At 41.7% G+C, this 26,497-nt stretch overlaps 1 protein-coding gene across 9 annotated transcripts in view; it reads left to right on the top strand.

Annotated features, from left to right (window-relative positions):
* Window positions 1–26,497, top strand: part of LOC138580695 (uncharacterized) — a 583,872-nt gene that overhangs the window by 389,977 nt on the left and 167,398 nt on the right. For 4 of the 9 annotated variants that reach the window (XM_069651434.1, XM_069651433.1, XM_069651432.1 and 1 more), the window contains 3 exons: window positions 3,727–3,759; window positions 20,343–20,375; window positions 22,198–22,230. The exons of 2 other annotated variants lie outside the window; for them this stretch is intronic. In XM_069651434.1, the coding sequence (XP_069507535.1) occupies window positions 3,727–3,759; window positions 20,343–20,375; window positions 22,198–22,230 (99 nt within the window). Of the gene's footprint in view, window positions 1–108; window positions 142–3,726; window positions 3,760–20,342; window positions 20,376–22,197; window positions 22,231–26,497 lie in introns of all 9 variants that reach the window. 3 more of the 9 variants (XM_069651436.1, XM_069651435.1, XM_069651431.1) reach the window with 1 other exon arrangement.

The raw sequence follows: 26,497 nt of genomic DNA, 5'->3' as shown, positions 1-26,497 counted from the left end.
ACACACAATTACACAATTGGAGTTTTCAGCAACCTTTCTTCTTTCTTACATCTCAACATATCAATTCACTTTACCTCATCAGTGAACTATTTGTTTTTTTCCCCATAGGGCGTACACGGTGGAGTTGGTGGTGGCCGTGTGGTAAATATTACATTGTTGTTGCTAAACTTCAGGATGGTGCTATTGGCTGGGTATTTGTTGTTCTCTAATGCTATAATGACTATGGGCCTCAATACGACCTTTGCACTCCCGTAATGAAAGGGGCCGGTACGGGACCGCCCCCCCTTCATTACGGGAGCACCGATTATGAGGTTCCCTTTGAGGGACCCTGTAAGGATGCCTGGTAAAACCAGGCGCCCTTTCCGGGTCCCGCGAGGGGAAGAGGGATGTAATAATGGGCCAGTTGTTATGTGCCCTTTATTACCTCCCTCCCCATTCCCATTGAGCCCTGTGGGGGCTCAAATGGGAATGGGGAATGGTTCCTGCAAGGAGGAATTACCAGGTCCTCCTCTGTCGGAATGACCCGGTAAGTCCTCATTGCAGGAACCCGGTAAAGGAGCCTGGTTTGCAGGCAGCCATGGTGCTACTAGATTGATAGAGTGAGAATTGGTGTCTTATTTCTTTCTCAAAATCCGCATATGACATATTTTTCTGTTCATTCATGCCACAGAAGTTACTGACAGAAGCAATGTCTAAAGTGAGGTGAAAATACTGTCCATATTGTTCCCAAGGAATCTGAAGGGTCTTAAATATATCAGAGACCACCCCTAGATGTTCGACGATATAGCTATCCATTTTCTTTTTAAATGATTTCATCAAAGCTTTGATAGATTTCATAATGTTCAAGGCGCTACATGATGCATTGTGGAATGTGTCATTTTGTCCCCCACTCCGGTTTTGTTTTGGATAAGCATGTGTGAGCAATTGTGGGTAATTCCGACTTAAATACTGAACCATAGTCAGGCCTTGCCACATGGACAGATGCTGACAAAGTCTCTTGCTAAGGCTGTGATTAAATTCAGCTTCAGTGAACGCGGTGCACTGCTGCTTTTCTTGAGATTTGAAATTAGTGATCTGCTGTTTCATTTCTCTGCGATGTGCATGGAGCTGCTGTGCTTCTTGGCAAAGGGCAGAATTCTCATTCCTGACTTAAGTGAATATTTCTCGCAACTCAATGATTTGTGCATGGTAATAGTCAACTGCTTTGATTTTTCCTTCATTCTCATCTAATAGTTTAAATATTTCATTTTCCATGGCAGGAAATTCTTTATCTTTTTCACTTTTAGCCTTCCTACATGTCTGAATTTCTGGGGATTAACCGAAAATGTGTCCCTGTTGCAGAAAAATGATTACCCTCGTACGGCTGCGGATTAAGATTACAGAGGTTACATTTTTAGCAAAATGTGTGATGAAACTGTCAGGAAGAGCTCACTTAGACCATGAGACAGAAACACACAATTACACAATTGGAGTTTTCAGCAACCTTTCTTCTTTCTTACATCTTACAGTCACTGAAAGCGAGAAGATTAGCTCAGTGGGTTAAGTGACTGCTAATGAGAATCATGTATGTCCCGTAGCTCACTTACTTGTTTCCTAATCAGGCCATCAACTCAGATTGTCATTGTATCCAGGTTAATAAAATGAGTACCATTTAGTTTGATGGAAGTAACACCCAGCGTTATAGCTCCTAGAGTTATTTTCAGAATCTTGTTTACTGTAAAATAAATGTACAACATTTGTTAAGAAAACCTAAGGGGTTTGAAACACCTGGACTAAATGTCTTGGATGCTCCAATTTGATGCCAGTAAGGTTGTATTGATTGACAGATTCAATCATTAATTCTAAAAATGGGCTTTGTTTGTGTCATGCACATTAAACGTACAGCTTTTTTTAGAGTCATTGATTGTGCTGAAGAACAGGTTTCTGAATGCTCCCATTATTGGAAAGTGGATAAAGGAAATGGTCACACAGTTTTTCTCAGTGCAGTAGCCGGGATTTAAACAGCAAACTACAGCTCTTATTGCAAGTTATTTAGTCATTAAAACACAACAATATTAATAGGATTAACATTTTTGAATTTCCCTTTGCTTTCCTGGCACTTTCAAATCGTTTCCAGACAAAGGCCCATGCTTACTGCATGAAACTATTGCTTATTAAGACGGGTGATATTAGTACTAACCATTTACAAACTGTACAACATAGCTGCCAACATCAAACAATTTAGTGACGCTCATTTGATTAGCATCTTGCAGATTAAAGTCTGAGCCAGTCGTTCCGGGATCTAATCCTGTCGGCTGCGGGTTATACAAACACGCTGGGCATGATTTACAAAGCGTTATTCAATGGGATTGCGCCATTGTAAAAGACTTTGTAAATCAGGCTCTCTGCCTCAAACTGTCCACCCACTGAACTACCAAGCCTGACAGATGTGTGAAGCCCACATCATGTATGCTGTGGGATTGAGAGCCTTCATCGGAGAGTCAGAGCATGTGGTGCTTACGAGTGGGCACAAGTGAGCTGGGGTGTGCTTTTAAATATGTAGGCACATTATGGGGCTTTTTATTAGTGCATATGAATGAACGAGTGTGCCAGATTTACGTTTACATATAACTTCCTGTCGCTGATCCTATCAAGATGCACTCCTCTCTGAATACCTGTTTTACGAAGAGAAAACCATTTAACGTTTTAAGGAAGCCATTCTTCATATAGGATATGAGGATGCAAGCCAAAAACCACTCAAGTGGTTGCATTTCTGCCGCACCTGTCCCTGTTGAAAAGGTGATTGGGATCTGTGATATGACACCATTTAAGCCTGCTCACCAAATCACTCACATGATGGTTGTTAATGGCAGTGGGTACACATACAAACTCAGGAAGCAAGTGCAACGCTGCTGGTGGCCTAATTTGCCTGCAGTGCAGAAGGCTCTGACAGGGCCTTCTGCAGTGCAGGCAGCTAGCCAGCAGCAGCTTGCTGCGTCACAGTTAGATGTAAGGTCCTTTCTGCTACAGCTCACCAGGTCCCAAAACCTGAGTGCATCGTCGGCACTCAGGTGTCGGGACCGGGTGAGGTGGCTGGGTGGAGCGGAAGGACATCAGAGGTCTTCAACCTCAACAATTTTAATTTATAACAAACACACAACTAAAACCTACCTCATTGGCAGAAGCAAGGCTCGGTTGCTTCAAAGCTTTGCTCAGCTTCTCTCCAACGACACCACAAGGCCGTCAGCCTGAGCTCGGGAGAGATGTCTTCTGCACAGCTCCTAACTGCAAACGGGCCAAGAACAAAATGGAGGATCCTGCAGCCGAAGCACACCTCCCTTAGCCACTGCTCCAGCATCCTCTGATTCGAGGAGGATGCTGGAGTCACAAGACATTATTAGGGGTTGCAAACAAATCGGCAGAGATTGCACTTGCAACCCCTGGCAACCCCAGGATGACGTCCCTGCAGCCTTTTCACAGCACAGCTTTGCTGTCATACATGTGTCTACTTCAAAACACTGTGAGCTGTTACACACAGCCTCACTTGTATCAACATCTTGAAGTGGACGGATTTTTAGCTATTAAATATGTAATCCTATTAAGAAATAATGACCTTGGTGACTCAAACTTAAGATTCAATGATCTAGCTAGCCAGTGTGACAAGGCGACAATCATACATGTATTTACTTTGTCAACATATCAATTCACTTTAACTCATCATTGAACTATTTGTTTTTTTCCCCATAGGGCGTACACAGTGGAGTTGGTGGTGGCCGGGTGGTAAATATTACATTGTTGTTGCTAAAATCCAAGACGGTGTTATTCTCTGGGTATTGTTGTTCTCTACTGCTATAATGAATATGTCCTAAGAGATTCCACCTGGCATTTCACAGTACCTCATATCATAGTATCACTGATGTACCTTTCTTTCCTAGCCTATGTGATTGTCATGTAGCAGATTGTTGGAGGGCAGCAAAATCCTTTGTCTGATGTGGGAAGGTTGAGGATTGCAATGAAACAATCCCTGTTATTCTTAATGACAATGTTAAGTACAGCATCAAACATCACCTCACCACTAAAGCAAATATTAGTGCATTTCAAGAATGATTCCAAGAAACAGACTATTTACTTGCCTATGACAATTGGGTACCATTACTACCATAGAAATTCCTTAACCCATCATACCCATTCCGGGTATCATTTAGGGTATCATTTAGGGAGCAGTACACAGGATAATGAGTCATATACATGCCATTGACAAGCCAAATTACATTTATTAATTGGACAGATTTGACGAGATTTCAAGAAGCTGAATCATGTTCAATGGCAGGATACACACCAGAAAATGCATTATTTTTCCAGACACTTAACCCCTTCCAGATAGATGTTTCACACAGACTATACCAAAACTCTTCATCCGAGGATGGCATGACATTTCCTTGATTATCATTTTTGATTATCACATTGTCTGACAGCTTATCAGTTTTTTCAGGGCAGCTGTTTTCATTTTCCTGAATTTGCTTCAAAACATTGTATGATGTGAAACACAGCATCTATTACATTAACCATATTCTGTGGAGATATTTAGCTATCACAACATTAATCATGATGAATACAGTGTATTAAGTGAATTAAAATGTTCCATACAGTGTTTTAAAAACAAAACATATATTTGTATTCAAATCTATTAATGGGATTAATATCAAAAGTGAAATAGTGTTACCTCTATGGTGTATTTTATAGCACTGACAGAATATGCTTTAAGTGAATGAGCTATCAATGTCTGGATTGATAATGCCCTGTGTTTTGCCTAGTACTGCACACACAAACTGTGCAAAGCACAGACTGGGGTTGTCTTCTGCATTATCACAGAGAAAGAATGCACTCAATTAAACACACATCAGTCAGGAATCACAAAGCACCATGAATGTGCCACACAATAGTTCACATTCTTGTAATAGTGATACCATGTTGCTTCCTACCAGAGTTATTGATTTAGAGTGTACAGATATAGGGACTGATATGTAGAACACATTATGCTGTAATTGATAGACAATGAAAGAACCATGATTGAGGCGAGTAATTGATGTGTTACTGAAGTTCTCACCAACTACCTGTTTTTAATTAATCTAGCATCGGTTAACTCCTCATTCTTTGGGTTACTTATAGACACTTATAGACAATTCACCTCCTTCTGAGACCCCATGGTCCACCCTGAATCCCCCTTTTCACATTCACTTTAAAACGTACACTAAGTTACTCAACTGATGTTTCTCTCCTTTCACCCCTAATGGTACACACCAGTAACCAGCTGTAAGATCCAAGGTGGTAAAAACCTGTAATCCTTGAACCTGTGCAAGACCCTGATCAATAAATGGGAGGGGCAACGTTGAAACTGATACCCTCTTGTTCAATTCACTTAAGCCATGCGACTTTAGTACACCCTATATTGGAGTATTTTAAGTACTATGAATGGGCCTAATGATGCCTCTAGATGCCTCTAGATTCAAAATGTTTAATTACTTCAGCCAGTGACTCCAGACATGCCAAGGGTAACCTATATTGTCACACAAATACTAGCTCCCTACCATATCCTTCTGGTAGTGTGGCAACTTGCAAATCAGTCAGCCCACAATCATAAGCATCTTTGGCAAAAACCTCTTTGAACTCCATAAATATGTTCCTTAATTGATCTCTCTCTTCTTCATTTGTGCAAGCATCTGCAGCTTGAATCTGCTCCTCTACCGATCTTAGAACATTCTGGGAACTACGCCAATGGAGGAACCTCTGTACTCCCTTCTAATTGTGTGGCAGTATCTCTTTGGAGAGCCACAACCCTCAAATATTTTGGAATATTCACCTTGCTTTTTTTCTCTTTCGGATTCACCCAATTGAAATAGAACACAATTATCCTGATGACAGCATATCACTTAATTTGGCTCATATGGGTATACAGACTGAATTAAAAAAATTCCCTTTGGTTTACAGTCCTATGATTTAGATAATTAACCCTGTGAATTCACGTAGTTTCAAGGATATTCCCAATAAATTGGTTGCTGAATTCTGCAGTGAAGTACGATTCCTGCGCTGCAATCCCTGACACTGTGTTTACATCCAGATGAAGTGCTGACACCCTTTTCTTGTTCACCAATATTCAAACCAGGACATTCCTAATGACCACAAATGGTATTTTTTGGTTTCTAATCTTTGATGTCTCATGGATTAATTTAGGCAGACAACTGCATCAGGGCGTTCATCGGTTGCCCCTTTTTCTTCGGTAATGCTACTGTAAACTGTCTGGTAAATGCAGGAATAGTGGCATCCTTCTTTATTTGGAGCTAAATCAAATATAGCATAATTTGGGCACAATGGTAAGCTTGTCTTTTGTTTTCAAATTGAGGTACAACTCCACCCAGTATAGACCAGGCCCTTTGGTTTAAGAAATCTAAACATACACATGTTTCTTCTAGTCTCATGTGTATTTGTAGCGCCCAGGTGCTTGTGAGTGTTGGCTCTTTATGAATACATACATTTTGTGCATGATGTCATTTTGCAAATATAATTTATTTTGTGCTCCACTTACAATCCAAATATTGTGATGAATGCTTTTAGAGCCAATTGCAATCTTTAGCATACATCATTCCACAATTCTTTGCCCAAATTCAGGTCATCCAGCCCAAAAATGTATTGATTTTGAATTTTAAATTTTAAGTTTCCTCTCGGTCATGTATTTGTTCAAACCCCTTTTTTAATTTTTATTTTTTGTGAAAGTTTCAGCTCGACAGGCCTGCATGTAAACATACTGGCCCCGTACTTTTATTACACATTTTCAGCTCAAAACATCAGCACATATTCAAATTCACAGGCCATAATTTGTTACTCATAGAGCAGCCACTTTGCTTATGTGAGATTATGTGCCTTATTCAATGAATCCATAAAATGTACAACAGCGTACGTCAATTTAATATTTTGGCCACAGGTTGCATATTGCCACCAGTCTTGATTGTTCAGGGTAGCTGGGGCAAAAGTGCCTAAATGTTGCGTCCGCCGGGTTACTAACGCAGTGTAACCAGTCATAAGATGTTCTATTGACTCGATCTGAAGGCTGCAGAATCGACAAAGATTGTTCCCTGCCTAATTAATGTGGCGACAGGTTTGCATCTCTTTGGTTTGCAGTGCATTCAGTCGTAGTCTCAAGAATTGGTCGCAATGATGTCGTGATGGACAGTTGGTTAGATAACGGCTCTGCACATTTAGTTTATGAGCTCCAATTCCTGATTTCAGCATCATAGGCATTGTCAATCGCTGATCATAATTCTGTATCCAGCTCCAAAGCTCGAACTTCTTTTTAACACGTTGTGGTCGAGAAATTAGTTCAGCTAGCTCTAAGTCTGCATGTGTCAATTTGCCTAGTAGCAGCCGACACCACTCTTGCAAAAGTAGGGACTGTCGTTGGTCTGGTTTTTCCGTGAATAGTTTGTAAGCTGGAGCTACTGGACTTAATTTTATTTTTCGGAGGGACATTAAAGATTTCCACATGACACTCGTGTGCAGGGAGTTCAGTGACAGCTCATATCGTAGTTGGATCATTGATGTATAAGAAGGTAATTTCAACACTCTTCACCAAAAAAGACCTTCCAACTTCTGCCAAAACTGTGTTTCAATGTTCCATCCAGATTCTGATCCAAATGTAATTGCCGGTATAACTTTTTTGCAATAAAAAGTAATGATCGGTGTTAGACTAAATTTGCCATGTGATTTGTATAATTTGAGACCTTGAATGCTGAATTGATTCATTTTGTTCATCAAATCCGCCTTCCAGTGTTTTTCATTTATTGAAGTATTGAACATTATGCCCAGATATTTGATGGAATTTGTTGAACTTAATGGTATTCCATTAAAGTACCATTTGTGTGATCTTTGCTTTTTTGAGGTCCCAGCACCAATTGACATAATTTTGGTTTTGTCAGAGTTCAAGTCTAGTTCGTTTGTTGTCAAGTACTCTTGTAACTTGTTTAAAAGCTGTTGCAGGCCAATCTATGTTGAGTCTATTAGGACCACATCATCTGCATAAATGATACACTGAATTTCTGTGTTATTTATTTTTGGTGAAAAGCAGCGTGCAGGCTCTAGATGCTTAGGCAGGTCGGAAATGAACAATTTAAATAACTCAGCTGCCAATGGGCAAACTTGTTTGACACCTCTGTTAATAGGTACCCTCTTTGAAAGCTCGCCCTGATGGTTCAAGCAAATTCGAATTGAGGTCTCAGTGTGCAATGCTTTTATTGGAGCAATCAAGTCTGGTGGGCATTTCCATGCAACAATTTTGTTCCATAGTAGTTCGCGATTGACACTATCAAAAGCGCCACGCAAATCAATAAATGCCAGATGTATTTTCTTCTTGGCTTTCAAGGTTTCAAGTTTCATGACATTAAAAGTATCAGTAGATTTGCATCCACTCCGACGCCCTTGGTGAATCCGGTTTGTCGGATGTCGCAAATCTGTTCACTCAATGTCCAAGAGACCAGTCTTCGTCGTAAGAAAGATGCAAAGATTTTGCCAATAGTGTCTAAAAGGGCAATTGGGCGATAATTGTTTGGATCAGCCCGATTGCCCTTTTTGTGGATTGGTACAACTATGGCTTCTCGGCAAGAGTCTGGTATTTCCATTTGGACAGATAATCACCGAAAAAGTGTCTCGATTAGGACAGCCCATTCGACTGCGTTCATTTTTAACATTACGTTCAAAATCATGTCGGGGCCCGCTGCACGGGAACTTTTTAGATCTCTTATAGCAAGTTCAATGTCAGTCGATGAAATTTGCATGCCCCAAGTTGTCGTATTAATGTGTCTCTCTTTGATTGACTCCTTCATAGGCTTGAAAAACGTTTTTGCAAAGTGTGCTTCCCACCTTGAAGCGTCGATTTCATGCACTACAGAAGATTGATTTTGCACATCTCCTGAATTTAATATTTTCCAGATTTCTTAGGAATTCAATGTAATCAGATGTTTCAAAAAGATTTCTGCTTGGTCCTGCTCGATAATCATTCTTTGCGATCTTAGCCAATTTCTATATTTTGATCTTCGTTCTCCAATGGCAGCCTTTATATCCTTTGCACTCAATTTCGAGGCTCCTGCTCATTTTATCAGTCAAATGTCTCTTTGCATCATTCTCTTAGCATTTGTAATTTGCATGGTGTAACAATGTTTGTGTTGTGTTCTGAATGTTATGTTAGATGATTTTTTACAACTGCAGTTTGAAAGTAACGGTGACCCATTAGGCTGATTTAATAGGTGTTGATTCATAAGCCGGATTTAAGGAGCATTTATTCGCAGTCGGTTTCCACTTGCATTGATCATCGCTGGAACACAATATTTCTTAGTTATCTCTAGCCATTCAATCGCACAGGAAAATCGTAGAAGCTTGTGATCACTATTCTGCATTTCACAAATTTCGAGTGAAAGATCCTGTTCAAAGAGATTTTGGGAGACCCAGAAATAGTCAATTATAGACTGTGAATTGTTTTTTGACCAGGTTGCCTGTGGAGGTTGGTCACCTTTCACTTGTTCATTTACCATTGAGCAGTTACAAATTTTGAGTGCACTTCTCCATATGTGATTTTTTACTGTTTCCTCATCTTTAACTAGTGGTCAAAACGACCGAGTTGATTGATTTAACTTAAACCAGGTGCAATTTAGATCCCCACAAAATATGTCAATGTGTCTGGTAACCGAATTTACAAAGTTTTTACAACTGATTTGTTTCGGATTCCAGTAACCATTTAATACTAACAGGTGTTTCCTTTGCTCGGCATCTGGGTTGGCAGTTCCTAGTATGCCACCTTGAAGAAATGGATTTGGACAAAATGTGTCTGTGATGGACCACCATGGAGTTATTTTGATTAACATTAACAATCCTGATGATGGTCTACCTATAGGGTTTTTTTATTGCAGGATTCAATAGAATGACATACCCGTCTCGTGATGGAGGCTCACTTAACCAGGTTTCCTAGAGACACATTACAAAGGGGGACTCTTTCCCTCTCCAGGGAACATCGAATAAGTGAGCAAAGCCTCTTGTGTTCCAGGATAGAAAGATGCACTGCATTTCCCTCGACTCCTTTTGTTGCTAATTACAGGCGTCATGTTTCCTCAAATGAAACTCCTTGGGATTATTATGAGGATTACCATCTCTTTTACTTCCATTGTCAAAGGCTTTCATGGAACTTCTCACTGTTGCACGTCGTTCTACTTGGGATTCCTGCAGACCTCGATTTATAGTTTGGCTTTTTGGATGGTCATCATCGGCTCTTGGTTCAAGGGTGATATTGAAGCTGAATATTAATAATTAGTTTGTGGCTTTCAGAATAGTATTTCGTACTGAAGCAGGTGTAATATGAAGAAGCACTTGGTCACAGCACTTCTCAGTTGCATATTCTACGATTTTAATGTCCTCGGACACAACTGTGCGCAATGACGGCACACAGTTGAAGAGTTTCATCACATTGTGTCGGTTCAACTTAAGCTCACCATCCTCTGCATGAAGATTTTGAAGTCTTAGTTTGCAAGTTGAATTTGAGTTGTTGCCATTTGATGTAGAGTGAACTTGAGTTGAGTAGTGAGTTTGACTCTTTCATTGGATAGAAGTCTGTTTGGGATTCAGTTTTGAAACTAGAGCAGTATTGTTCGTAATGCTCATTCCACCGTTGTTCTTCAATCGATTCCTAGATTCAAGCTCCTTTGCATCCCTGCGAGCATCTAGGTTGTTGTTTTGTTGCGGTTTTCACCTTTGGGGTCACTGTTTTTGTGCTGCAAAACCGACCAAGGCTCCTTAGGTTCGTCTGGGTAAGTAGAGAGATCACATAGGTCAGTTATTGACCCTTTGGATCTACTACTTTGCTCCACCTCTTCAGACTCTGCACATCATCATTTATTTTGTGGAGGCAGTGGACCACGTTGATAAGAGGACAAATTGGCGATGTTTAAAATTTGGGTGATGGGAGCAGTCTTTATCCATGGCAGATCCATTTCTCGACCCTGCATCGGGTGGCGGAGGAATAATCCTGTATTTTCCTGGTTATCAGATTTTTAAATGACCATGTGTCGAAAGCATAGATTCTGGTTTCGAGATAAGCTGATAGTTTTGAAATCCCAACTTCTATCTCCGACATGTTGGGACTAGCACCAATGACACAATAATGCCAATAACACAATAACAAAGGTCTATGTGCACACAGAACAGTTGTTGGCACTGCCCTCACAGTTCTAGTTTGGAGAATGAGTGCACAATATGGTAATGCTTTATGATGCAAGGCCACGTCCAGTAATTTTAGCTGATTCCCGGCCAACACATCATACATCTGTCAGAGGTATTTTGCTATGTTTTGAGGGAGCTTGTTGGGGCATGGTGTGAGCCCTAAATACACGGGACTGCCTGATACTGTTCTTATACCGGGTCCATAAACAGTAAGCTAAAACTGGACTTGGTACAATCTAAATCATAAATTCATCAGCGTGTGATATTTTATTTATAATACAACATTGGCAGTAAACCAGCATACAATTACCAGGACACCTGAATTCTATTTTTCATGTAAACAGCCCCTGAGATAGACCCAATTCACAGTGACCAATTTGGTTATGCGTCTTACTACAAGCGGTAAAATACATCATCCTATGCAGTAATACGCAATTACCATCCGGTTAACAGCTGTCTGTGTTTTACCAGAAGGAACCAGGACATACAATAAGTAATCTGAGACTGAATTGTTTCTTTCCTTTTGCGCTTTATTAAAGGTTACAATTTATAAAAGAATTACAAACATATGCAATGCACTGAGCTATTTTGCATTCTCTGTGATTCAAAATGAACCTAGATAAAACCGAACATATATTTCATTAGAAATTTCCCCCACGCTAGATAGCTTTTTTTGTATAATGAACATAAGTTTTTTATGTGAACGAAAAAAAAAAAAACACATGAAAAATAGTTTTCTAGGTTTAAGAATGGGACACTCTTCTAATCTGTCAATTTTTAAATAAAATTCTTCATACTGTAAATGCTTGTAAATTATTCTTGTAAAGATATTCATTCATTCCTTCATCTCGAGCTCCTCAATTTACTGGAAGTCACCAAAAAACACACTTGGTTCTGTGTACCCCCTGGTACAGTGAATCCAGGACCCCTTTCCGTCTCTCTGGATGGAGTCCGCACTGAAGAATTCCTTTACCTGGATATCTCCCACTAGTCAAAGGAAGATATCAGCAGCACATCGACTCCCAGCCAGGCAGCGAGAGTGTGCCCAAGAGAGCCAAGCCTTCAGACTTCAGCTCTTTTTAAACCCTCTGTCTGTGACCTCCCATGAATGTATGTTTGCTTACATAAAATGTAAGAAAATACCACCCTTGAAGTGATGTCATGTGCTAATCAGAACCACCTCCCATTGACAAACCAACTCACTAGCATGTTCTAGAAATACATGATCAGCCTGGCATTTAGAATGCAGCAACAGATGAAAAGTGTTGTTACATTTCTCTGCTCCGTTTTCCTGTTCTGAAAATGAGCAATGGGGATACTTGGCTTCTCACATTCCACAACTCCAACTCGTCATGTCTTCCTTGCAAAAAGACAGCTTTCATTCTGCGCATATATACTCTTAAAATGAGCCGGCTTATACCATAGTTTTGTACCAATGCTTTGGACCAAAGAGCTTGGGACTGAGTTACCTTTAACATTAGTGAGGGGATATATAAGTAGTTTAGGACATTAGTGAGTAATTATGTTGTTAGTTTAGCAAATCTGACTATATTGAAAACCATAGTATAGTGTCCAAATGAAAATACCAGCTTTTATAGTAGCAAATTCAACACCCCACCTTTTACTTGACATATAATGTATGTTTAATATGCACTCACAAAACTGATTCAGATTCAGCCTAAAGTCTTGCAATTCAGTCGCATACTCTTGTAAGCAAGTTGGGTCAGTGTTAATCTTTGTCGAAATTTGGAGCCCGCTCTTCCTACATGCCTCACTCCCAGCGTTCTTAAATCCTTTGGAGTGGGCCTTCAAAATGGCACCATTCTATGGTGCTTTGACAATTGCAATTTTACTTCCTCACCATTGTGGGGCACAAAGATCCTAGGAATCTCATATGTCCATTGTAAGGAACACATCTGAATGCAAGGATTGTGTTTGTGTATGCTACCTCGAAATTGCAAACTGATCTGGGGCCAGATTTCCCATTGCACCATTTTTTCAAACAAACTAGGATCACAGAAATCAGTGTTCCACGTGTGCATGGCATACACTGCATGTAAATTACAGGACATCCCTTGCTGACGACGTGGCTGCAAAGCCAGTGTGCATGCATTTCATATTAAATATTATCTCCTGGTAAAGTGAATTCCATGGTCAATATTTTGGCTATACAAAACAGTATGGATTCAAATATTCATATAGCCTAGCTCCGGCACCTAAGAATCCCAAGGCCACTCACTACTTTTAACATGGGTCGCTCATTTTATACGCAAACTGGATACATGAGTTTGCCACTCACGGTTGCACTGAATCTTCATCTAGCTGCATCTGGCAGGCTGTTTCTTTGTTGGGTAACATCCTGTTGACATGGTGCAGCAGAGTGTTTCAAGACAGACCTCTCACTTGTCTCTCTCCCTTTTGCTATATGCACCTAGGCAACACAGTCTGGCTTGTGCAAGCACCCAAGAAGAGTTCCCATTTAATCAAACAGAAAGTACCCCAAAATAATAGTTTTATCGACCACACCCTCAGGCAGTGTTAAGAAAGGAAGAAGGCAATGAATATGGCAAGGGAAATGTGCACGGAATCACACAGTGAACAACTTTGAATCTAACAACGTGCATACAATACCCAAGACTTGTGTATACTAAAACCCAGGAGTGCAAATAGAGTGGAACAATAATACCAATATTTGAAAAGGGATGTGCGATGAGCACTTAGTACCTCCTTATAACTGAAAGGAAAGTCGGCAAACTCCTTACCCACTATGCTATTACAGATACTGACAGCGCAAACCCACGTAGAGGGCAAGCAAGGACAGGATCTGTGAGCTGACACTCTGGATGATACTGAATAAGGAATTTAGAAGCAGTACTCACGAGGACCGGAAAGACCACTTGAATGTCATTAAACCACAAACCCAGTTGATCAAGCTGGGACCCTGAAGGCTATAACAGCAATGGGTGGAGGAAACTAAATACAGAAGACCCTAGCAAGGGGCAAGTAGGAATAGTGATTATAGAATAGTGAGGAAAACAAAGGGCATTCACACTGGGACTAATTACAACAGCACCCAACACCTAATAATCAATGGGAATTAAATGCAGAAGTGCAATGGAAAACATGGAATGGATCCCAATAGAAAGTAAGGATCAGGAGCAGGGAAAATGATATCACAAAAGGAAACCTTTCCCACCCATCCAAGGAGAAAAGGCAGGAAGCTAAATCTATAAAGGGAAAGACTAATGCATCAAGTTTTTCAGTAGCAAAGGACGGCTTCAAAGAAACAGAGAACACAGGCAAATTGGGCAGCATCAAAGGGTAAAGCACAGGGAAAGGCTGCATGCAGACAGAGGAAGACAGAAAGGGAAATCCAGAAAGCAGAATCAATTAAGCACATAAATTCGAAATCTAGGGCAGAGGAACAAGACACAGGAACTAGGAACCAGGCACAAAAACTAGGAACCAAGAACAAGGGACCAGTCACAACAGGAACACTGCAACAATGACCAGCGCTGGATTGAAGTAAACTGTGGCTTTTAAAGCTCCTTAACAAGCACACCCCTCAGGTGTGCCGCCTGCTGCACCTGCAGCCACAGGTGTTGCCTATCCTCCACCCAACCTTGTCCTGCAAGGGAGGAGGTGAGGCAGTGAGCCAGGCATTCTGGGAAGCATAGTCATTAGATCAACGTAGCATGCTGGCTGCCAAAAACCTGGAATGGATCCGGAAGGGAAGTAACTTGGAAAATAAGGTTTTAGCGCTCCCAATTCATCAGAGCACTGTAGCATAAGGTTCAGAGGAAATTTCCAGTAGGGAATAAAAACTCCAAAACAAGCCCAAAGTGACGGGAACGGGAGCGAAGGGAGCGAGCCGTGACACTATACCCCCTCCCACGGCCGACTCCAGGCGGCCGTCACCCGCACAAAACATCTTCCTTCCATGACAGGAGCACTTTGTCTTCGGAGGTGGCACTGACGGAAACGATGACCCGCGGGCGAAAGGAGAGGGACTGGAATGAATAGAATCAGACCGCAGTCTAGAAGAGCCATGGGCAGGTTTTCAGTGAGGAAGAGACTCATGGGTCGAAGAAAGGCATGAAGGACTTGCAGGACCCGAAACAGAGTTGGAAGGTCCGGGAAGCTCAGTCTCTGGGAGCGAACACTCATACATCATTGAGGAGGGAGGCAGGCTGGTGCAACATGCTTTAGACAATGGTAGATGCTCTGGTAGCCTCCCTGCTGAGAGCAGACACACAGGAGGTGAGAAAATAGCAGGTTTCAGGAAATGTTCATGTTCAGAAAAAGAAGGTGGTGGCTGAGGTAGAGGTTCGTATTTTCTCCCATCATCCATCTGGTTAAAGGCCTGTGGTTGAGGGTGACCAAGGTTCGACTGCATCTGTTCCACGCCTTGGGGGCCTGGAAGTCCAATGGGTTGTACGAGGCTGGCACTCCTGGTGTCAGTCATGTAGCCACCTTGTTGCACATGGGATACAACCGCAGGGACGTTTGGCATACCGATAGGAGTGATGGACGCAGTACTTGGTACATCAGGCACACTCGCAACAGGAGCAATAACAGGCACATCTTGAACTGCAGCAGTCATACCCTTCCTTTGGCTACTAGCACCCGGATGGTGCAGCAGCTGGGGGGCCGTGCCCGTCCCCTCCCTCAGGCTCATGTGGGATCCGGCAACAAAAAAGCTGTCAAGCAGCTGATCCAAACCGGCCCCCAAATGCGAACCGTCCAGCCTGTTATTCTGGTCGGCTACTTGTTCGATGCCTGGGCCATGGCGGATGGTATCCGTCTCCCTCTCGTAACACTCCAGACAAGTCCAACGGCCTTGCATGTAAGGCCCTCCCGAGTCGTGATCCAGCTTGATGTTTCTGAAGAGAGAGCTGGCAGAAGTCTCAGACTCAGATGTTGCATATTCGGGAGGCGCTGATTCTACAGTCAAGCAGTTAGGAGAATCAACTTGTGTCAAAGGCAGGCCTTCTGGTGATCCTCCTGAAGCATAAGAAGGGCAGGCTGGACGTTCATCTCTGATAAATGGTTGGGATTCAGGAGGTAACTCTGAAGTAGAAGAATATGCGACATGATCAGACAGAGTAGACAGGTGCACCTCCGATATTGGCAGCGAGGCTGAGCAGGATACAGATCTCTCAAGAACTGAAGCCAAACTAGCAGTAGGCTCTGGGACCGAAGACAGGCACTCAGGATGTGCTACCGGAGGCTCCATGGCTGAAGGATAATCCGCTGGATGAGTCACTGTAGCCGAAAACAGGCATGCCAGAGGAAATTCTGAGGCTGAGGGCATGCAAGCTGGAGCCGTCTCGTTTGCTGAAGACAAACTTGTCAAGGTCTTTGGTTCTGACCAAGTACATGGTGAAGGCTCTTGAGTGACTGGCAGACACAGCAATTGCTCATTGATTGAAGACACGTTTGACAACGATGACTGCAGAGCCGTGGACTGGATAATCGAAGAGTCAATAGTTCTAGGAGGACAGACTGAAGTCCCAGAAGTCGACAGACACATTTGTGGCTCAGGAATGGAAAGCACCTTTAGCACGGCTGACTCCTTGGCACCAGTAACCAAAGACTGAGCTGTACCCCTGCTGTCCTTCTCCTTAGTGGATGACACAGAGTCTCTTCCTTTGTAGAAGTCAAAATCAACCAGAGGAATCACCATAGTAAAGTCTCTGTTAATCAGGATTTTGTCAAATGTCCATTCCTCTGTCTTAGCTTCTGAAAGTGGCATATCAACAATCAACAGTTCAGGAATTGCCTGCCGGTTCTTTGGTTCAGTATACTGTGGAATGAGTCCATCAAAACATGAATTCTGTACTGTCTTTGACTGTTCATTGTGACAAAAATTGGCAGAAAGAGGAGCGAACACAGAGGTAGCATCGTTTTCCACATCAGCTTGAATGTCTACTTCAGTCTTAGCAACTAGATCAAGGGCAGAACCTAAGCCTACAGTAGTGACTGATTCTGTGTATGCCACCATTGTGGATTGTGTTTGGAAATCAGAAGCATGTATGTGTTCAAGCTCAGAATTATGGCAAACTGCTACACAGGAAATCTTACGTAAAGGAGTGGCTTGTAAACCTTCAGCTAACAGCATTTCCTGACAAACGGTAGAACAATTGTCAGAACCTGTGCCCTGAATAAGTGTTGTGCTAGAAAAAGGACTTTCACTCCCAATAGATTTTACATATTGACAAGTATCATGACCTACAAAAACCTCCGCATTCAGGGACTGAACAGTATTCACTTCATCAACGGATAAAGGTTGAGGTGTATTCAGAAAAGACTGTAAGGTTTTATTCTCCTCTTGTAAAGTAATGTATTCTTGTTTTAACTCCTCAAGTTCAGCTTTTAGCATGCCCCACCTTAACTGTACATCCCTATCAGTAGGTACAGGGGAAGGCATGGTGGCATCAGGGCTGGATCCTGCCCTAGCCATCCGGATGAGCTCTGATTGTACATTGTCATTTACTGCTTGCAGGTTTTGTGATCTATACTCTCTCTTACCGACTTGGTCTGTGTTTCCCTTAAGCAGACTACTGACATCAGACCTCTTGGCATTAGGGACTACAGTAAGTACTTGTGCAGAGGAGTAAGCAGTAGACTGAGGGCTGAAAACAGAAGATATGCAATGAACCCCTGCATTCTTTATGTTTGAATCATGAAACTCTTCAATCTGAGGTAAAGCACAACCGGAATCATGGGGTTCAACAACAGATGTACTTGTGTGTAGTAAATCTTGCAGTGTGTTGTTTTCTGCTGCTAAGGCTTGTGCGGACATAGAATCTGGATCAAAATTAAAGACAGAACTAGGATCAGGCAATGTACGATGGGCCATCCTGTGGGAAAAATACTTTGCACGTAAATACCCATTTGTAACAAGGAGTTCATTTAAGTCAGGATCAGTGATTTGATTGTCACAGGTAAACTTAAGGGAAGCTTTCTGTACAAACTTGTTAGTGGCCTTGCTGCCTTTCTTTCTTAATCTGGCCATATTCAAACGGGAATAATGGCTGGTCATTCTGTTAAGAAAGGAAGAAGGCAATGCATATGGCAAGGGAAATGTGCACGGAATCACACAGTGAACAACTTTGAATCTAACAATGTGCATACAATACCCAAGACTTGTGTATACTAAAACCCAGGAGTGCAAATAGAGTGGAACAATAATACCAATATATGAAAAGGGATGTGGGGTAAGCACTTAGTACCTCCTTATGACTGAAAGGAAAGTCGGCAAACTCCTTACCCACTATGCTATTACAGATACTGACAGCGCTAAGCCCACGTAGAGGGCAAGCAAGGACAGGATCTGTGAGCTGACACTCTGGATGATACTGAATAAGGAATTTAGAAACAGTACTCACAAGGACTGGAAAGACCACTTGAATGTCAGTAAACCCACAAACCCAGTTGATCAAGCTGGGACCCTGAAGGCTATAACAGCAATGGGTGGAGGAAACTAAATACATAAGACCCTAGCAAGTGGCAAGTAGGAATAGTGATTATAGAATAGTGAGGAAAACAAAGGGCATTCACACTGGGACTAATTACAACAGCACCCAACACCTAATAATCAATGGGAATTAAATGCAGAAGTGCAATGGAAACCATGGAATGGATCCCAATAGAAAGTAAGGATCAGGAGCAGGGAAAATGATATCACAAAAGGAAACCTTTCCCACCCATCCAAGGAGAAAAGGCAGAAAGCTAAATCTATAAAGGGAAAGACTAATGCATCACGTTTTTCAGTAGCAAAGGGCGGCTTCAAAGAAACAGAGAACACAGGCAAATTGGGCAGCATCAAAGGGTAAAGCACAGAGAAAGGCTGCCTGCAGACAGAGGAAGACAGAAAGGGAAATCCAGAAAGCAGAAATCAATTAAGCACATAAATTCGAAATCCAGGGCAGAGGAACAAGAAACAGGAACTAGGAACCAGGCACAAAAACTAGGAACCAAGAACAAGGGACCAGTCACAACAGGAACACTGCAACAATGACCAGCGCTGGACTGAAGTAAACTGAGGCTTTTAAAGCTCCTTAACGAGCACACCCCTCAGGTGTGTCGCCTGCTGCACCTGCAGCCACAGGTGTTGCCTATCCTCCACCCAACCTTGTCCTGCAAGGGAGGAGGTGAGGCAGTGAGCCAGGCATTCTGGGAAGCATAGTCATTAGATTAACGTAGCATGCTGGCTGCCAAAAACCTGGAATGGATCAGGAAGGGAAGTAACTTGGAAAATAAAGTTTTAGCGCTCCCAATTCATCACAGCACTGTAGCATAAGGTTCGGAGGAAATGTCCAGTAGGGAAAAAACTCCAAAACATGCCCCAAAGTGACGGGAACTGGAGTGAAGGGAGCGAGCCGTGACAGGCAGAAGCAGAAGACACAGTCCCAGTTCATTGTTGGCTGAACTGTGACATTTAACTCAGTCTCAGAACCCATAATTCCTGATATTGTTCTCAAGTTCTAGTCATAATAATAGTGATTGTTGTTGGGTTAAGCTGCTATCAGCAATACCTGGGTTTGCACCAGGAATTGAGTATCTAAGAACGTGTTTCACTCACAGATGTAGAGAGGGACCGAGACACTGCCAGAGAGAGACCGGCACATAGAGAGAAACTGAGAAACAGCACAGAGAGAGAGAGAGAGAGAGAGAGAGAGAGAGCGATGGAGTGAAAGAATGAGAGAGAGCGAGAGAGAGAGACAGAGAGATATAGGGCCTCATTACATGTTTGGCAGTACAGTAACAAAGTGGTGGTAATTCGTGACTGCCTTTAGTTTGACAGTAACGAAATTAATGCTGCATTAACCACACTGCCAAACTACTACTTCTTCCATCAAACCCAAGATATTATTTTCTTATTTATAAACATGAATTGTAAAAGAAATAGATCGAAGGTTTAAAAAAAAATAACAGGAAGCCCATAGGTAAAATGGCCACATTCCAGGAGAAGAATAACAAATCTGAGGTGTGTTTGGGGGACACATTTTTATTGTGACTATTATGCAATTTTTTAAAAAAATGTGAGCTTTTTTAATGGACTTTGCTTCACAATTGAAATACATGCTTCTTGTCTCCTATAGGCCATTGGTTGCGGTGTTGGTGGTGGCCATAAAGTAAATATCACATATATTTTTGCAATATGTCAAGAAATGTTCATCCTCTGGGGAGTATTAAATTCTAATCATGTAATGACTACATCCTTGGAGGTACCATCTCGTGGAATTTCACCATAGTTCATTCCACAGTAATTCTTCTGTAACTTCCATTCCAACCCTGATTTTCATGTCATAGATGTCTTGGAAGGATTACAGAAGGCATCACAGTACAATTTATAATGCTGAATGTAGAATTGTGGAATACAGCACTGCACACGGTGTTGAGGTCCACAATTATGCTTGATTACATTTTTTTAATTGAAGGGGAATGATGCAATTGGAGGAAAAATAATTTAAAAATATGTACACGTTTAGCTAAATAAAACAATTCTATGATTAGAACTGTTGCAAACACTCCTACATATTTTATTTACCTTGAGAATCGGGGCTCATTTAGTGAAATGGAAGATCCAAGACTCCACTTATGCCTTTCAGCAATAAACCTAGGGAGTTGCTCACTGGATAGTAGGTAGGCAAAGTTTGTTCAGGCGGAAAGCCCAATTGTGTGACCCAAATTGTGTGACCAGGGGGCCAGGGGGAGCTTGTCAAAGCATATATATAAGTAGAAATGCTAAAATGCAAGAACATATTTTTGTCAATAAAACAAAGAACAAAGAATCCTACAGTCTGCCCATAAGTAGCTACTTACATATACATTCCTGAGTCAGGCACAGTAGCAATTCCATTGACGCAATCATGCTTTAAATTAACATGTGAACATTTAAAATACAGGCGGATACATTTTGAAATTTCAATTAAAGTGTTCATTTGAAGGGGCAAGGTCCCATTGCTATTGGATGAGGAGCATACATAGTCTGTAACTGCACTATCTTGTGCGGGATGGAAGATTGTGCACATCACAATTCAAACAACCACACAGACACATGTAGATACACACAGACACATACCCGCAGATCAATGACACACACTGACCACACTCCAAACACACACAGAAACCATCACAGACCCTCAGGCCCTGCCCACACATACAGACCCACAGACACCCCCTCCACACACAGACACACTGTACTTGATAATACTAATTCATCATTAGTTCATAAAATCTTTATCATGGGAAATCAGTGTGCACAATTTGGATGGGAAACAACAATGAAAATAGGGGAAGCACTTATCATGAATTCTTCCCTAAAGCACCAATGGGCACGCCTAGAATTTCAGAGAAGAATCGAATGGCCTCTTCTTTAAAAACAAAGTGCACACATTGAAACACAATTAGCACTATCAAGTGTTCATGCAGGGAGGGGTTCTTCAGAAAATGAATCACTGATAAGTAGATTTCATGTATGCATTTAGATAATGAAATTAAAGGATATGCATCAGCAGATTCATATTCAAAGGAACATAAAGCACATAGAATTGCTGCCAGTGGAAAGCTGTATATATTCACATGATGAAGGGGTACGGCATAGCTGAATTCCATTGTGACAATTATACATGTTTTTTTTTAAAAACAAATGTGTCGGGCTGCGCCCTCTTATAATGAGTGCTATGGCATGCAGTGTAACTAGTAGGCTGAGGCTGCCCCTTTAACCTCAAAAAGGACATGTATTTAAGTGGTTATACTAGTTGACCACACTTGTCTAATGTATACATAAAGCTACAATTGTTTTTAACAATAGATTCAATGCGTTGAATTTTTATTCATGACATTCGATGTATTAGTTCCCAATGTAGACCACTTACATACATGTATTTACTTTGTGAATATATCAATTCACTTTACCTCATCATTTAATTATTTGTTTGTTTTTTCCGATAGGACGTAAAAAGTGGAGTTGTTCGTGGCCATGTGGTAAATATGACATTGTTGTTGCTAAAGTCCAAGGTGCTGCTATTGGCTTTGGTAGCCTTGTCCTCTAATGCTATAATATTATGACCTAAGAGTTTCCACCTGGCATTTCACAGTAACGCATCTCATAGTATAACTGATGTCCATTTCTTTTGTAGCCTATGTGATTGTCATGAAGCAGATTGTTGGAGGGCAGCACAATCCTATGTCTGATGTGGGAAGGTTGAGGATTGCAATACATAATCCATGTTATTCTTATTGACAATGTTAAGTACAGCATCAAAGGTCACCTAACCACTAAAGCAAATATTGCTGCATTTCAAGAATGATTCTAAGAAACAGACTATTTACTTGACTATGACAATTGTGTGCCAATACTGCCTTGGAAACTCTTTAACCCATCATACCTATTCCAGGTATCATTTAGGGAGTAGTACACAGGAGAATGAATCACCATTACACATGCCATTAACAACCCACATTACATGAGTTGGAAAGATTGGAGGATATTTCAAGGAGCTGAATCATGTTCAATGGCAGGAAACACACCAGAAAATACTGTCCTTTTTTTCTTCATTTTTTTTCTTCTTGTGTTATAGATCACAGTGAACTTTTCACTTTATACATACATAAAAACTAAAGAGACAGCAATCCATTTTAGCTTTAACATACACAATAGAAACACAAATTATTATTCACTTCAACAAACACTTAAAAGCACTACAAATCAATTGTTTGTTACACTTTATGATAACATTTAAAATAAGCTTCTGTTAAATCTTATCAATACTTACACTCCTTCTGGTAGGGCAAGAACATCTTGCATAACAAGTATTACAGCCAATGGCCATTTAAAAGATTCTTCTAGAAAAATGCATTGCCATAACCATCCTGCCTCTAAATCCTTAAAATCCCTTAAGCATGCGCAAAGTTTGTCTGGCATTAGGCGCTCAACCCATGGCAGTTCACCGTCAGGGAATATATTGTTTCTATGATATTGTCCACTTTATCAAACCTACCCCACCCTAAGTGACGAATTACACCGTCCATCCTTTTGCTCCTATGATTTCGTTGGTTGGATATAAGTTCAGGCGTACGCGTAGACATTGACTTCACCAATATTCCCTGAACATCTACTCAGGTAGTGTGGCATTGTGTTATAAGCGCTAACATCTAACAATACCCCCACAAATTGATGATAATGCCTGACACATTTGACAGTGTGAACCCAATCATTCTCCCAAAGCCTCTTTTTTACTTTTGTTGAATTAGTTAACAAATACTCCACCAAAGAATCAATGCAGCTAAAATTACAAGACACTGTGACTGCCATTTTTGCAGGAGGGGCCGAGGACTTATTTTCTAAACCACACTTTAACAACCCTCAGCTAGATCCTTCTTCCTCAAGATAGATCTTCCGAAGGAAGTTTACATTTTTCCACATGGCCAGTGCTTCCATGGACACTAGGCCCTATTCATACCTTAGTACCCGGACTGCAACACTGTTTGGTAATTTTGCAATTCTCCTCCAAAAAGCCCCTTTTAGTTTACCCCATTGCCCTCTTGAAAACAAGGTTGTCTCTGCTCCATATACATCATAACAAGAACCACCTTTTTACAATAAAACTCTCGTACCAGAATTATTGAAAAATACCTGAATTTCTTATTTATGAGCACTGACTAAGCAGCTAATGCAATAGTCCACTTTCTCCAAGGGCTTCTCACCTATGAACCTCTTGAATTGTCCTCCTGCTCTCTCTGACCCCTTTTTTAGGATGAGGATTGTTGATTTAGTGACACTGATCATTAAGTTGTTCATTTTGGTCTATGCATCTAAAGCATTTAACCAGCGCTGCAGCCCAATGGGCATATGATCCATTAATATCAACTCATTGGCATACAATACATAGTCAGTGTGCCGTCTAATTTTTGGGGAGAAACATTAATGTCCCAGAAGGCTTCTCCCAGGTTGGATAAAAACAGAATAAATAAGATAAGTGCCAGCAAACAACCTTGTTTCAGGCCTGTTGCCGAATTAATCGGGGCAGATAATTTGCCCTGTCTATCCAATCTTGCACACATAGAAGTATCCGTGTGTAACGCTATTAAGATCGCCAGTAAAGCAGGAGGACAACCCCACTTCTCAAGTTGGGCCCATAACTTATTCCTTGGCACAGTGTCAAACGCCATTAAGAAGTCTATAAAGGCAACATAAAGGGATTTGCTATGTTTGAACACATCCTTCAACAGTTCCAAAAGAAAGCCGTTCATCTCTGTCCCTACACCTCGACAGAACCCTGTTTGAAATATGTCCATCCTTCTATTATTGTTTGCCCAATTCTTCAGGTCTCTCAGTACAAAACCTGTGAAGATCTTGGCTGGACAATCCAGCAGGGAGATAACCCTATGGGTGGTATTACTTAGACCTGAGCTCTTTTCAAATATCAGGATCACTATTGCCATTAACCAAGACTCTGGCAGCTCTTTCTCCCTTTTTATCACCTTAAAAATCCTGTTTAGAATAACTACCCACACTAAAGGGTTGTTCTTGACTACAGTCATAGCCAATCCATCTGGCCCCGGTGCCATAGAGTTTTTACTCAAACAGATCATCTCCATCCCACGTTAGCACCCACTCTGTCTTTCTTTTAGCTGTCCAACCAAACTCACACGTGATGTCACTGTGTGCTTTCTAGATCTCAGTGAAGCGAGCCTTCCACAGTTCATCTGTTATCAGGTTTGTTTGTGACCCTGTTTGTGCAGTGTCATTATCTTTCAATAGATTCCAAAGGTCATACAAGTTTTTACTCGCCATGACCTCCAGCATTTTGCGAGCATCCCTCAGTAGCAGCTGGTGGAGATAGTGATGTATAGGTGTTTACTTCTACCAACCACATCCTCATGACATACCCATTAAAGGAGCACCCTAACTCTCTTTTAAGCATAATCACCCTGTCAAATGTATGCCTATGCACCACTTTACCCACCTTCCTTTTTGGTAGTCTCTTAAAAATCTCCTCCCAAACTCCTCGATAGTTGTTCCCCTAAAACCCTTCCTCAAAGCAAACATTAAATTCCCCTGATGTCAGTATGGTGTTAAAAAACATAATTTGGTACTCATTCCAACGCATTATATTACCCCTCTATATTCCCATCCACGTCAAATGCATATCTTCCAATTTTCTGCTTACTGGAGTTTACTGCCCACACAACTTTGAGAGGCAAGTGTCACTCGCTGATGTTTCTTCCATGGTCAATTGCTCTATTTCACAGTAAATATCCTCAGAAACATAGAAATAATCCAAAACGTTTCTTTGCATGCCCCTCTCCCAAGTGTGGTATGGAGACTCGTCCCCCTTAATGTCCCATTTAAGATTAGAAGACCCCACTCCTCCATAAATTCCCTCCAGGCCCGCCACCTTTTCCAAGCTGAATTTTTGGGCCCGTAAGACCTTTTTCCACTGGCCATTCCAGACACTGGGCCTCATTACGAGTCCGGCAGTAACCGTGGTGGTAAAACCGCCTGGTTACCGACAAACTCGTATTACCATTCCTCCTCCGTGATTCCCGGAATTACCGGGGCATTACAACCCTGGTTTTCCGGGAATCACGGAGGCGGAATGGTGTTAATCCCCATTCCCATCGAGTCCTATGGGACTCGATGGGAATGGGGATCATGGAAACACTGGCAGCATCTCGTAATGCTGCCGGTGTTTCTTCGTCCGCCTGCAGGCGGGCGTTGTTAAACCCCCCAGGTCAGACCTGGCGGGAACATCACCTCCCGCCTGCAGGAGTTGTGATCGTCCGGCATGGAAACAACGGTGGCGGCGGGTTTACCGCCACCGTTGTTTCCATGCCGGGCGATTTGTAATGAGGCCCACTGACTATTTAAATCTCCACATATAATGATTCACTTTTGCCCCATAGCAAGCCAGCTAAACAAGACCTCTTTGACTGATAGCAAGAGATCTTTTTTGTATGATTTTTACATTATTCCAGCACATATTTAGTAGCAGAGTATCTTTTCTTCCTGGAAAAGTTAATTTATTCCATACAAGCTTGGCTCCCTGAACGTATGGGTTAGGGTTTGAGAAACACCCCACCTCATCCTAAACCTTATTTGACACCACTATCAGCAACCCAGCCACGGGACGTCCACGATCACCTCTGATATCTGGCGAGAGGAGAGCAGAATACCCAACAACTGTAGGGGCCTCTATCAGTCAGACCTCTTGTAAGCTAAACAAGTCAGAGGTTAAAATATCCATGC

The sequence above is a fragment of the Ambystoma mexicanum genome, chromosome 3p (genome assembly GCF_040938575.1).
Source record: "Ambystoma mexicanum isolate Mex_15411 chromosome 3p, UKY_AmexF1_1, whole genome shotgun sequence".
In the NCBI taxonomy this organism is placed as follows: Eukaryota; Metazoa; Chordata; class Amphibia; order Caudata; family Ambystomatidae; genus Ambystoma; species Ambystoma mexicanum.
This window is presented reverse-complemented; position numbering and strand designations above follow the sequence as displayed.